Source organism: Cupressus sempervirens, chromosome 4 (assembly GCF_028749045.1).
Source record: "Cupressus sempervirens isolate cs-2001-9-10 chromosome 4, ASM2874904v1, whole genome shotgun sequence".
Taxonomy (NCBI): domain Eukaryota; kingdom Viridiplantae; phylum Streptophyta; class Pinopsida; order Cupressales; family Cupressaceae; genus Cupressus; species Cupressus sempervirens.
The window spans coordinates 232,587,607-232,602,607 of NC_143121.1; the positions used below are offsets into that span (position 1 = coordinate 232,587,607).

Genomic DNA, 15,001 nt, shown 5'->3' on the forward strand with positions numbered 1-15,001 from the left:
TGGAGAGCATCACAGATGCACAGATGTATAAAATTTCAATAGCATATTCCAAATTCCCTTCATAAACTTAAAAAAGTTACAGAAAATATCAAGTGAAAATGATATTTGATATCTAATTATCTCCTAAAGGAAGAAAAAAAAAAGTTCCCCAGAATGGATTGAGCATAAATGAGATACCAGAATGCTTCTCATTTGTGCATGAGACAGAATGTGCAACCTGCTAGCATAAGACATGCAATAGGCCACTCATCATCTCAATTGAGGAGAATTGAATGTGCTAAATCCATTTCTTCAAATTACAAAACAACATTGAAGCTTGCGTAATCAATCATCAAACCATCCAGGATGCCATTTCAATTTCTCAAGTTACTAATTGAAAAGTAAATTATCAATTTGCCAACTGGCCCACAAAATGATGTCAAAAAATTCCCATTTGTAGTCAATTTCTCTCTTCTGGAAAGAGAAAATCAGTCGATAACAAATTGCTTTAGTCCATGGTAGCAAATGATTCGATAATTAATTACTCGAGTCCATGGTACATAGAAAACTCAGAAGTATAGTTGTTAAAAGAAAAGGAACTTCAAATAATAACAGTAATCTTCTTATCGCGCACACAGTTCCATATCACAGTGCTCAAAAGAATGCAGCTTTATTATAAAGAAACAATTGGGGCTTTTGTTCCAATAAGTCTCCACATGTACCATGATCCTATAGACCTATAAGGTCTCCACCTAGTTGACAGAGCTTCCATCTGAGCAGGAGTGGGCAGATCTTTGAGTCCATAAAGCTTCTGAAAACCTTTACGAACACCCAAATCCCCAACTGGCAATACATCAGGCCTGTGCAAAGAAAAGATCATGAACATGTGCACAGACCAGACCCCAATTCCCTTGACAGCAGTGAGTGAAGATATCAAAGAGGCATCATCCATTTCAAAAATTAAAGAATCTGATAGAACTCCAGACATAAAATTGGATGCCAAGTCATGAATGTAACTTGCTTTGCGTTCTGATATGCCAATTTTTCGCAATTCTGCTGCTGAAAGTTTGGATAAAGTTTCAGGAATGACACTAGTCTGCCCCTGCAAAGGAACCGAAAACAATCTTTAATCTTTCCACAATTGTAAAACCTAAGTTTATTTCCTTGAAAAAACACTCAAGGGATTGCTCTTCTGTTCTTCTCTGCAAAGAGTCCAGAAAATGTACTGAACAATTTTTCAAACAGATAAATAACAAATCATATTCATTTTAATTTCTGATTTCAAAATTTTCAGACTGCTTGGCAACTACAATTTCCCCACAGTGAACTTTATCCACCAAATCTTTTGAAATTAAAATTGGATGTTCTAAGAAATCTATACAAATTTAAAAATATTTTGCACAGATTCAAATATCTACCTTACCAGGGTACACTTTCTGGGGTTCAATAAAACTTAGGTGCGTCCATTTATATAAAATAATAAAATTATTAAGATTTAATCAAAATTAGGAGTAGACAAAATTAAGCATAATGATAATATCGATTTGCAATTAGTAAATAGTGCCTTTCTATGTTTTGTTTTGTGACTTCTGATGGACTCTGCCACATACAAAAGACGGAAAATGGAGAACTGAGGACTTACCCAGACCTGTATCAGGAGAATAAAGGGAATAGGAGGGTTTTTGGCGATACCAAGCTATAGTTGAATATTAATAAAATAGTGATATTGCCATCTCTGGGTCTAAAAATGCAAAGCTATCAAAGAACAAGATTGTATTGTATAAAGAAGCTAAAAAACTTACAACCAATAATACCCTAGTGTTTCTTAAAAATTATGTGTCATTCTATGAAATAGTTTTTACGCAGCTGGCAAGGCGCAGGGTTAAAAGGTCATTTACAAGTACAAGTGCAATGAAAAAGCTCAATTCCTATAAAATAGCATCTTCTACACCTATACAAGCTAGAACCTCCATTTGAAAAAGACTGCAAAATTGAATAAAAATAAGTACTTCAGAAGTAAACCGATAAAAAGCTAGCCCACACTTAGCAGGATGCTATAGTTTGAAGTTATTCAGAAATAAAATTCTCCACATGAAATCACACCAACTACTACCCACCATTTTATGCATGAAAATTCAGCACATAAAACACCTTAGGGTTGTGCTGAGACAGGCTGCTTACATGGATGGATGATTAGGTGTTTATGGTTGAATTAGAAACTGTTTCTTTCTTCAGTAGGATGTTGTTGAAAGAAGATATTATGAAATTTGTTTATGGCATGTAGAAAGTTCTGTCTAGTTGTTTTATGCATTGTTTGGTCATCAGTTGATTTTCCTGAAATAAACTGGATTAACAATAAGAATGTTTCTACTTTTAAATTAAAGAGTTAATTGCTTCAAACAAAATAATGACAAATAATGTGATCTTGCTGGAAACACAATTAACTAGCTATGCCTTTTGTTTTTGTTTTTTATGAAATTGAAAATCAAATACAACTAACTACGCAATTAAATGCAAATAAATTAATGAATGCAACTTTTTTCCTGGAAATACAAAGGAAATGAAATTTATTTCTGGAAACAAAGACTCCAGGGAAATCAATTGACAATTAAGGAGATAAAATAAACCCTTCTCTGCAAACTGACTCACAGCAGATAATCAAAACATATTTTCTGAACAGTGAGAATCTTTTATTAATAAAAACTTTCAAGTTTTATAAATTCAGATTTTCTATGTTACAGAGGATTTGGCTTAATTCCACTACAATAGTTCCTAAGAATTTTGCAAAGGTTTTGTTGAAAAATGCTATGGGGAAAAAGCTCCTAGGAAAGTGAATTTCTTTGGAAAGTGATATGTTTGAACGTTGTAGGTTGGACAAATTGAATTTTACTTTTTAAAAGAAATCAGCACACATTGCTTTCAAACTAACCTAATTAAATAAGACGTGAGGGATGAGATAATGGGGTTTAAATTGGTAATTGATTCGACCAAAGCCTCTAGTTCCTGCAATGATGCTGGTATAGCAACAAAAGTATAATCAAAATAAATTCCCTTTTGGAAAGTTTGTGATGACAATGAACACTTAATCCAAAGAAAGAATCAGAAAGAGCACACAATGATTTTAATTTGAAGATTCTAAACTATACTACCAATAGGTTTCAAACCAATACAACAAAGACCAATGATTAAACTTCTACAAAACAAGCATGCGCTAATTTATCATAAAAACAATGTTACACCAATTGAACATTTAAATCGAAAATCCTCCAAGAGCAAGAGGAGCTTCAAATGTGGAGTAACTTATTTGGTATAACAATGTGGTCCTTGAAAAGCTAAATCCCTCTTTATTTGTTTTTCTTCCTGTAGAATAGGAGAGTAAAAGGAAGTTGGGGTGCTGGAAAGGATCTAATAGTATTTGACTGCACGTAGTTTGAAAGTTGATTATTGTAATGATCTCTGACAAAGCTCTGGCAAAGTTTGTGCTGTGGCTTGTAGTCTTTCTAAAACTCGGCACTCTCAAATGACTAGTATTGCATACTTTGTATGTGAACATTGATTGGACAAAAAACAGAAACACCAGAGAAACTCGAATTTGGGAAGTAATTTAGGCGTGTGAAACAGACATTAGATTTGCCTAAATTTTGGGGGCAACTCGAAGACAGCTAATAAAATAATATTAATAATAATATTCATTGTTTTTTAAGGATAAAAATAACTTGGAATTAAAATTAAAAGAAGAGATCCAAACATCCACAATAGCTTCTGGAGCAGAGCATAGCTTTGGATGCTGTAAGAACAGGGCATCAACAAACACTAGATTTTCCTAAATTTTGTGGGAGGTCAGAGGATGGCTAATCAAACTAATATTAGCGATATTGATATTTTCAAACTAAGAATATTTAAATTTAAGTTCAAGAATGAGATCCAACAATCCACAATAAAGAATAGTTTAAGAGATGATCCAACAATCCACAATGGTTTCTAGAGCAGAGTACAATTATTCAATGTTGCAGGAGCAGAGTAAAAACTTACAACTCAACTGCTAGAAAACTAATGCCTACCTAGAGTTCTGTTGCAAACTCCAAGTATGGTTTAGTGAACTCAAAACAAGAAAAATGTGGATTAAATGAGTCGGTACTCTTTTATAAACTGTCGCACCATTATGTAGAACATAGTTGGAAAGTCTGTAGACTCAGACAGACTCGCTAGTCCATGAACGAGTCGACTTGCCATGGACTCGAGAGTGAAGTCCACGCAAGTCCATACACTTGGACTTGGTTTTTGCATGGACTCAGGTAAGTCCATCATTGGGACACCCGAGTCCTAATGAACTCTTGCTGCAGGGGTCAAATGTCAATGATCTGAACCAGAATAATATGAATCCAATATACAGAAAACCAGAAAAGCATATGAACATGTGACACCATTATTTACCCTGGGAAACCCCTCATACTAAACAGGAAAGCCCAGCCAAACCCGAAAGGTAGGTCCTTAATTTAGATCTCAAAGTAAATAAAGTATTCTCACTTATGATTGAAGTCTCCAACCAGTCAACCAATAAAGCCTGACTTTTCGCTTATCAAAAATATCTGAGTCTCACAGACTTCTAAGCGAATAGATTACAAACATAAAGAATCACATAGTCTGCTCAATAATCACACAAAGATCGTATACAAATAAATAGAGCAAAATGCTGGAGTCTCAGCACTTATAAAATCCTGATACACTGAGCATATAATTGCACTTCTGAAGAATCAAGATACATAGCAATTATTGTACATACACTGAAGAATTACAATTATATAATAAGCTAATGAATGTAGCTCAAGAGAAAACAACACCGCTAAGAAATGAAGAATCGTATCTTGCAACAGCTATACACGAGGAAAATAGTAACTGGCAGTAGAAATGAACTGTCGGTGAAGGGAACCAAAGCCAATGCATCATGAGCAACAATGTAAAAACTTCAACTGTTATCGTGCGTGTTCATTATCAGCAAAACTCCGTCAGCAACAGAACAAGTTCGCACAGTGCCAAGAACAATAACATCAATATTGACTCATCCAAAGTCAATAACAAACAAATATGAAGCCATGTCTGACAGTGAAATAAATGAAGACATAACACGATGCCAAAGAACTCAAGAAAGGAGGAAATAGAGTAACCGCCATGATAACTGACAAGAGAAATAATCTCTATTAGTAACTGACAAGAAAAATAATCTCTCAAACTGAAAACTTAAGAAACAGAAGGTTGAACAAGGAGGATAGAACAGTGAGAACTTTGAAAGTAGCAACAGAGTAAAATAACACAAGTAGCACAATCTCTATCGCAGCTTTACAATTCAACATCAAATGCCCAGTCACTTTAAAACCTTATTTATTTATTTTCCATATTTCCATGCCATGATCTTTATTGCAGCTATACAATTAAACATCAAACACAGTCACTTTAAAACCTGATTTATTTATTTTTCATATTTCCACTCATTTGTTGCTCTTGCTCAAAATAGGTTTGTAGGGGTTGGAGAAGGTGAAAAAACAACATCAAAGTAGCAAAAGAGATCTAGGTTAAGGATTTCTCCTCTATTTTCTTCTAATTCCCATCTATTTAAAATCAAAAATCTTGAAAAACAAGGGGATATGCTGGCAAAAATAATCCATTTCCCTTCTTAACTTATTTCCTTGTATTTTTAGCTTTTTTTAATATTATTTTTATTTTTATCAAATGATTTGTTATCAATTTTTTGTTGATTTTCCACAAAACCCTGTTAAATTTGTTTTTCATTTTAAAACACTAATGTCAACTTTAACTCGAAAGAAAGCCCCAAAATCAAGAAGAAAAAAAGATGAAGCATGGAAGTATGGGATAAAAGGTAATAGAACCAGAGAGATGACTAGCACCAAATGTGGCAAACGGATGACAGATGAAGTCAACAGAAAAATACCACCTTGCAAAAAAGCTTGGACAAAATGTGGAAGGTTGCCCCAATCCAACTCTGGAGATTGTTAGACACATGAAGGCCCTTCTTGTTAAGTATGAATTGCAAAAAGAAGAAAGGGAAAAAAACAAGAGGCCAAGGTAGTTGCAACTTGCAATGAATCAAAATGCACCCACTTCGGCTTCCCTTGGTCACACTCGCAGAAGTCCAAGCATCCATCAACTAAATTCATGTATTGCTGATAATGAGGCTAAGGCTACTAAGACTCAAACTCCTCTTACATCAGACACAATTTTATTTGTTCCAGGAACACAACCTTCACTTGAAGGTACTCGATGGAAGAGAGAAAAACATGAGCAAGTGAAAAGTTCCAATTCAAGAAAACACAAACTATAGAACAATGAACTATATTTTCACAAACAGTTTTGAACAATCCAGAATCTTATTATAGTCTCAGAATCATTTCCAGATTTTTCAGTAAATAAAGTTAGAGGCTATTGCAAGTGTTCCACCAACAACTTTATAATTTTCTTCATTTCCATACAATCATTGGCAAATACCAGCTAATGCAAATACCCAGATTCTATAGATAGTGACAACTCCTGGAGCTATTGCTATATTCCTGAATTTGCCACTTGGGAATGATTGAAATAATTATTGGTTCGCCTGGTGGGTATAAACCTCTCTTAAGCGTCCTCCACTTCTTTTATCTTCTCTCGTGATCTTTGTGAGTTGTCAACGGCATGCTTCTGTGATAACAATAGATTGGATTGATAACGTGCAACTCTGTTGAAGGTGTAAATTGCTGTCCGAGTGCCTTTTCAAGGCAAGAAACATGAAATGTATTGTAAATTATTTTGTCTAATGGTAATTCCAGTTCATATGCAACCTCCCCCACTCCCTTACAATTGACTAAGGGTTGTAAAGACGTGGTTTAAACTTTTCTGCCCCACTTCCTTTAATGGATGACTGTCTATAGGACTGCAGTCTAAAATATACCGAGTCACCCACCTCAAATGATCTTTTTGCCCGATGCTGGTCCACATACAACTTTTGTTGACTCTGAGCACACTGCAAGTTTTTCTTGAGGGCTAACAAAACGTCCTTTCTTTGTTCGACGACATCTTAATCACCGGAGACTCTATTATCTAAAAAGATCAAATCCACAAAAGATGTAGCATTTTAACCATAGAATTCCTTGAAAGGAGACATTCTAATGGACATGTGGTGAGTGGCGTTAAGACAGTCTCCCCCAAATGTAGCCACTTAATCTACATTCTTTGCTATCGTATAATATAGTTCTTCAAATAGCCCTCAATCCACTTATTCACTATTTATGTTTGTCCATCTGTTTGTGGATGATAACTAGTGTTAGGTGTCAACTTTGTCCCAGTCACACAAAAAAGTTCTTACCAAAACAAATTTAAAAACCTAGTGTCTTTGTCACTCGCAATTTTCTTTGGTAAGCCATGAAATCACTTTGAAGAACAAATATGCCACCTATGGTGCTTTAAATTCTGAACATATAGCATGAAAGTGAGCATATTTCATAATCCTATCTACCACCAAATATAAACAATCCTTACCTTGGACTTTAGGCAACCCTGTGATGAAATCCATCAATATACTTTCCCATTTCTGATTTGTGATAGGTAGAGGTTGTAACAAACTCACTGGAACAACATGTTTCTTCTTTTCCGTTGACACTCGTCGCATTCCCTTACATACTGCATTACATCCTGCTTTAGCTCCTTCCAAGAGAAACACTCTCTTACTTGTTTGTATGTTTTGTAAAACCCTAGATGGCCTACTAATGCAGTGTCATGGCAAGCATTCAAGATTTTTTTTCATCTTGGAATCAGCTAGGAGATACACCCATACTTTGTATAAAATCAACTCCTCTGGCACCTTAAACCTCTCATCTTGCACCTTGCCTCCAACAATATGGTTAGGAAACTGATTTTTAACATACTCAGCACAGATTAATGATTTCCAGTCAATAGATATATCAAAGATGGAATAAAGTTGATGTTTTCAAGACACGGCATTAACCACCACATTGTAACTTCCTTTAACAAACTCAATATCAAAATCATAGGCTTGAATTTTACTTACCCATTTCTATTGCCAGACATTCTACTCCCTTTGACTGAGAAAGTATTTCAGACTGTTAAGGTCAATCTTAACCAAAAAATTGTTGCACACTAGGTATTGTTTAACTTGGTCAATGTGTGCATTATAGCTAGCATCTTTGTAATCATAAATTGAGAGTTTATGCTCAGCCTCTTTGAGTTTCCTACTTTCATAATTCATACACTATAGGGTTATTATTTTGCATGAAAATAGCCACTTTTCGTTCTGCAAAGGCATCACATTCTAAAACAAAGGGAAGTGAAAAATCTGGAATTGCCAAAACAAGGGTTGAACTCGTTACCCTCCTTGAGCTTATCAAAGGCTTGCTGAGCTGATGGAGCCCATATAAATGCTCTCTTCTTGGTCAGCTTGGTCAAGAGATCAGCTAGCTGTGAAAACCCACTTATAAACCTTCCATAATAGCTGCATAATCTCACAAATCCTCTCAGTTGCATTAAATTGTTAGGCCCAAGCCAACCTTGGATGGCTTTGATCTTCTCTTCATCAACACTCACCCCTTTCTCACTGATTTTAAAACCCAGATACAAGATTTCTTGCAACACAAATTCACATTTGATGCTTTGGCATAAAAGAATTGTTCCTCTAGGATACCTAATATTTCATCCAAATGTTATAAATAGTCTTCCCAAGTCTTGCTATAGACTAAGATATCATCAAAGAGAACCAAAACAAACTTCCTCATTTGTAAGATGAAAACCCGATTCATACATGACCAAAAAGTTGCTTGGACATTTGTCAGAACAAAGAGCATTACCAAAAATTCATAGTGCCCAGAGCGGCACCGAGAAGCTGTCTTATGTACATCTTCATCCCTAACTTTGATTTGATGGTATCCTAAACGCAAATCAATCTTTGGAGAAGTACCTTTGTCCATGGAGCTCATCAATTAATTTGTCAATTCTTGGAATTGGATAATGGTTCTTGATAGTTCTCTTGTTGAGAGACTGGTAATCTATACACATTCTCATGGGTCTACACTTCTTCTTGACCAGCACTATTGAAGATGCAAAACAGTTGGAACTCGGTCTAATATGCCCTATTTCCAACAACTCTTTAATTGCCTTGGAATGATGGTAGGGAGTGATCATAGCTGGTTTGGCTCCTTCAAGCTCAATGATATGTTGTAAATCTCTCTTAGGGAGCAATCCTGGTGGTATATCCTTGAATACCCCACTATATTTCTCTAAAATAGACTGAATCTGCATTTTAATAGTCCCTCCTTTCTTAGCAGCATTTTTTCCTGTAATAACAAGTTTCATTGACCATGCTATCTGCCCTTAAAGAAAAACTCTCCCCGTTCATTTAGTCGATACCTCCATTGAGATTTTAATTTTTGGATTTGATTGTGTAGAGTTTTTTACCATCAATGTTTGGGATCATACTACATGATCCATCATCAGGATGCAAGGGAACAAGAAGAACAAAAGATGATAGATTGCAGATCTAGCAAACCATAAGAAGAATGTGGGGGGGAGGAGGAGGGGGGCCGGGGGGTTTGAGGAGAAAAGATAGGTACAACAATGACAAGACAAGAGCCCAACATAAAAAAGAACATATTAAAACACTTAAAAAAACAAGTAGAACTGATTGTTCCTTTGCTGCTCAGACCACGTAATACTATATCTTTCCCATTATGTAGGAAGGTGACTTCCTTCTTTCGGTGGCTGTTCTCATATGTATCAACTTTCTGCAGCCATTGGCACCCCAGAACTATTTCCATGTCCATATCAATCACATAGAAGTCATCACACAATTTACAATCACCCATGTTAGTTCTATTTGAGGAACCTTTTCTAGGCAAGAGAGAATGGTTCGGCTAGCCACCCTTTACATCAAACCCTCAATTGGAGTTGTATTCAGTCCCAAACTCCTTGCTACTTCATTAATGTAATTATAAGACACTAAACTATCAATAATGACAATTACCTTTTTGTACTTTCAAGACCCCTTTAATGCAGAATGCACTATAGTGTGGTTATCCTATGAATGCAGCAAATGAACATTGTGTTGAATCTTCCTAATTTTCTTCTTCATTTTCAGAATCATCATCATGACTACCAACATCTTCATCCGAGATAACTTCAATATAAAGAATTTGTCCCTTTCCCAAACAGCAATGCCCTGGTTGCCATGATTCCTTGCATGTAAAACACAATTTCCTCCTTAATTGTTTCAGGTGTCTTGGGAGGCATTGGACTCTTTTGGGAAGGCTTTTTGATTGGCATCGCTGATGTTGTCCTCCTACTAGTGAAGTTGTCTTTAGCCATTGACTTTTCCAAATTCAGTGCTGATTTCAAGGCCCCCTAGAAGGTTGTTTGGCTTAAGGCCTTTAGTAGCCCTTTAAGTGGCTCAGCTAACCCTTCAATGAAAACCACAACCAACAATCTACCATACACATCAGCACCATTACTGAATTTTTTTCAAACTTGGCCACATAATCTTCGACTGAGCCTTCCTGCCTTAGTTGAGTTAGACTTTTCAAATGGATTTCCGGGTATCATATCAAATCTATCCATCAGTCTTTGACTGAATCTGTAACATACCATTTTTACTAAGCTGAAAATAGAGAACATATTCTAAGATTATAACCAAATATCATAACGGAATGACATAAAATAATTGAAAACCCATTACATCATATAGAAATAAAACTATTAACTGAATTTGTAATACAAGATATAATCGGAATTTAAGCAACAACTATATCCATTTCATATGAAAGACAACTAATTTAACTTCCTTAACTAACTCCTACGATTACATTTTGAAAGAAACAAATCAATTTAACTACACTTGCAATTATACATTTCAAGTAACATAAAGTATAAGTGAAGGATTTAGAACTTATACATGAATTGAAATAACTATTGGCGTTTTGTGCAAGCCTCAGCATTTGGTGAAGAGGAGAAGCATTGACATAGGCTTAAGCTTCCAACCACGAATCTTATCATATCCCCACACAATCTCTTACGAGAAAGGCCCTCCCTACCCTAGGTTAGGCTTGAGGCACCATAGTCCTGCCATCTAAGCATTTTGGTGTTAGAGGGTCAGCTAAGCAGCAAATAAGGCTGAAGAATTCCTCCGTCAACCCTCCCTCTATCACCTAGCACTCCTAACCTCTAGTGATCATTTGTGGCAAGCATGCCTCTAATCTACCTTGGCCAAGGATTTAGATGAGCAAATAAACAGCCCGATCACCATCGCTTGACTTGACAACTGAATATACTTTGAACAACCATGTGCTCACTCAAACTAAACAGTTTTCCCTTTTTCTTTAGATAATCATGCTCTTTGGTTACTGGTTTTCAATTTATTTCTTGCAGGGATACCTCTCCTCTTCACCCATTTATACTTGACTCATTTGGTCTTGGGTGCATCTTGGGAGATATGCCAGTACCTATGTATCCTTTACTAATTAGAACTTATGAACATGAATCTGATTCTTATCTCAACCGGTATATGGATAATACCACTACATAAGTCAAATATATTCTTTGTGAAATATAAAGAAATATTCTTATACCATCTTTCAGCATTAAGCATTGTACAAGTAATTGATCAACAAACAAAACGGAGTCTCTTCAGGTTGGGCTTTGCAAGTCTATACTAGCACCCGACATGTAAGAATTATTACATAAAAGGGAAGGTAGAGCTGATGTTCTATCAGAGTTCTTCATACTCTCGGACCTTGGTATCGACTACAATACTTATTCAAATCATGAATGCATTTAACATAATGTTTCGTCATTCCTTGCGGAATGTATTTGAGAGAATGCAACATAAGAGATGTACATAAAAATAAGAAATCAGATTGGTCGAATGATTTCATGACTTGAGGTTTCAACTTTGGATTTGATGTTGTGGTTTGGCAATATGGCTCCAATACGAGAATATTATCAAGCGTGGCCAATGCTGCTATCGAGGTATCTAAATGTGATCCTCCAATAAAGTTGTTCTCAAAAAAGGTGCAATGGAAAGAGAGGAAGTTCTATTCAAAGCAAATGATTTCAAATGCTTCACTCTTGCTGCAGGGAGAGTAAGTAATGTCTCCCACGGCTTCAATTACAAGAAGGAATTCGATCAATGCCAATATCGGTTAGAAGAAACTTTCATAACTTTCAAATTTTAAAAAAAAAATAAAGTTGATATGAAGGTTAGAGCGCTCATCGATATGAAACCAAAATTAAGACGTAAAGATTATATTTTCTTATGATTTAAATATCAATTTTATATATATATATATATATATATATATATATTGTTATCATGCTACTGGATTTCTTTTACCTATTAATGTACACACATATACATATATGATATATCTATATATGTGTGTAATTTTGAGAATACGTATAACTCCATTTTATCATTATATTCTCTCTAGGTACACACACATATATGTATATGTACATGTAAGTGCAATTCATAGATATTACCAAAATATCACATTATACATGTGTGTGTGTGTGTAATTATAAAGTTGACCACTTCCACAGTCTCAAAATAAAAGAGAGGTAATAGTTCTACTCATGATATTAAATGTTTTAAATTTGTCTTGTTATAAAAATTGATCAAGTAGCTTATGATTGTTCATGGTATACTTTGTTGCCTAGCCATTATATCCTTCACCAAAGTAGCTAGAATCCATACCTAATGGTCTAGCGATGGACTAAATTGGTGCCCTATTCCTTGAATCTCGTTTAGCAATGCTTTCCCACCTTCGCCCACTCTTACAATAAAAAATGCATATTCCACAATAATAATATGTTCCTTCATTTAAATTGAAATGCCAAGAAAACACAATAATTGATAACTGTCACAATGGCTAACCATCACTAACATTTATCTTAAAATATATGCATACATTTTTAGTCGAAATAACAATAATCAACAAACAAGTCATTTACACGTGAATCAATTCAATTAAACATAACTTCCATTTCACAAGATCATGATATCGGAGAGTTTCTAACTAACCATTACAACGGCTATAATATTGTTTTAAAAGATCAAAAAGTTGGGATGTAACATAACCCCTCTATTGTTGAGACCAAATTGAGTCCTTGAGTGACTAGCTCGTGATACCACCACTCATGGGTGGTTCCTTCTAGATGTTGGATTGCAAACTTGATGGCCTTTCTTCTATTATAGGGTTCAATGAGAAATAAGTGTTACGAGATTTTGTAAACAAGTTCTGACTGTGATATTGCTCTTCCCATCAAGATTTTTCCTATTTATTTTCCCCAAATGGTGTTGAAAATCTTTTCTTTCATACCCTTTCCTCCTATGCTCCCCTTAGCTTTTAGACCACAACACTTGGTGAAAGCCATCATTTTTAACTGCTTCACTCAACACCTGGTTGGTATTCAGCATGAAGACAATCCATTTCATTGATCTGGTTGGGTTGGTCTTCACCACCTTCTTCACTTGTCAAGAACTTATCCCTAAAACTCTCGGCTAAGACCTCTCCCTTGGGATTGTTGTTCTCCCCATTATTAGCAGACCTCCCTTCATTTTGCAGCACTTCTTTCTGCCCTACCTGTTTCAGCCCTATCACCACCATGATTCTCATTTAACCCTCTCAACACTTGGACCACTTCTTTTATAGTGTTTCAGACGCTAAGGTGAAACTCCTCATACCTCTTAAAGAATGTCCTTGCCTCATCATCAACTATGTCACTCATGGTGGCCCTTCTTCCTTCCCTGTGCAGGTAACTTTGTTTTCTTTCACTCATCCACAATACCCAATAACTGGCAGGATTGTAGCTCTGATATCACTGAAAAGTTCCAACTCAAGAAAACACACATAAAATAGAGCAATGAACCATATTTTCGCAAACAGTTTTAATCCATCCAGAATCTTCTGATAGTCTCAGAATCATTTCGAGATTTTTCATTGAACAAAGTTACAGGCTATTGCAAATGATCCACCAACAACTTTATAATTTTCTTTGTTTCCATACAATCACTGGTAAATATCAGTTTATGCAAATACCCGGATTTTATAGACAGTGCCAGCTCCTGGAGTATTTGCTATTCTTGAATTCGCCGCCTATAAATGATTCAAATAATTCCTAGTTCCATTGGTGGTTGGAGACCTCTCTCAAGTGTTCTCCACTTCCTTTATCCTGAGATCTTTGTGAGTCCTCAATGGTATGTGGCTGCAATATTAATAGACTGGGTTAATGATGTACAATCCCAATGCCCAGCAAATTCACATAAAAGAATGGGGTTAACGTCCCATCTTTGATTGTCTCTGTCTCAGTCGCACACACTGGTAGAATTTGTGTACACCAAGCATAAAAATCAAATGAACCGCCAAAAAACTGATAAATAAATACCCAACGAGGTCGGACATGTCAGCCCTAGAACAAAGGGTTTTTCCAAAAATAAAATAAATTTATACCAAGTCAGCTAAGGCCAGCACTCTCAAGTTTTATTTAGTTATTACTTTATATATTTAAGTTATTGGCCAAAGCCAATAACAGTGCTTAGGAGCACCATGGGGACCCCAGGCCCTCCAATTCAGGCTCATTACAACAAGCAAGATTAGGAGCAGCAAATTTTCAGTGCTACAACAATTTGCCTTTCAATGTGACGAACAGCCCATATTGGGAAGGTTTGGTCACTGAATTTACAGTTGCAGACAAGGGGTTTATGGCCCCAATAGCTAAAGACTTCATTAAACCATTGCTACAACAGTCAGTTAAAAATACATAGGCTGTGGTTGATGATCAGACAAAAATTTGAAGAAAAGAATGCAGCTTTTATCTGAAGGATTGATGAAATAGGACTCTCCTCAAATTCTTGGTTGCTTCTAATGGTGCAATGGTATTCCTCAAGTTTATAGATGCCTCAAGTGAAATAAAAAACACTAAGACTTTGCACAATATGTTAAATGGGGTGATCCAGGAAGTTGGAGTTGAG

At 35.7% G+C, this 15,001-nt stretch overlaps 1 protein-coding gene across 1 annotated transcript in view; it reads right to left on the minus strand.

Moving 5' to 3' along the window:
• Nucleotides 1-346: 346 nt before the first annotated feature.
• The window catches only part of LOC149560855 (alkylbase DNA glycosidase-like protein mag2), a 46,453-nt gene continuing 31,798 nt past the window's right edge, over nucleotides 347-15,001 (minus strand). The window contains exon 2 of the mRNA XM_089824859.1: nucleotides 347-1,081. Within this exon, the coding sequence (XP_089680985.1) occupies nucleotides 653-1,081 (429 nt within the window). The 3' untranslated portion in view covers nucleotides 347-652. The remainder of the gene's footprint in view (nucleotides 1,082-15,001) is intronic.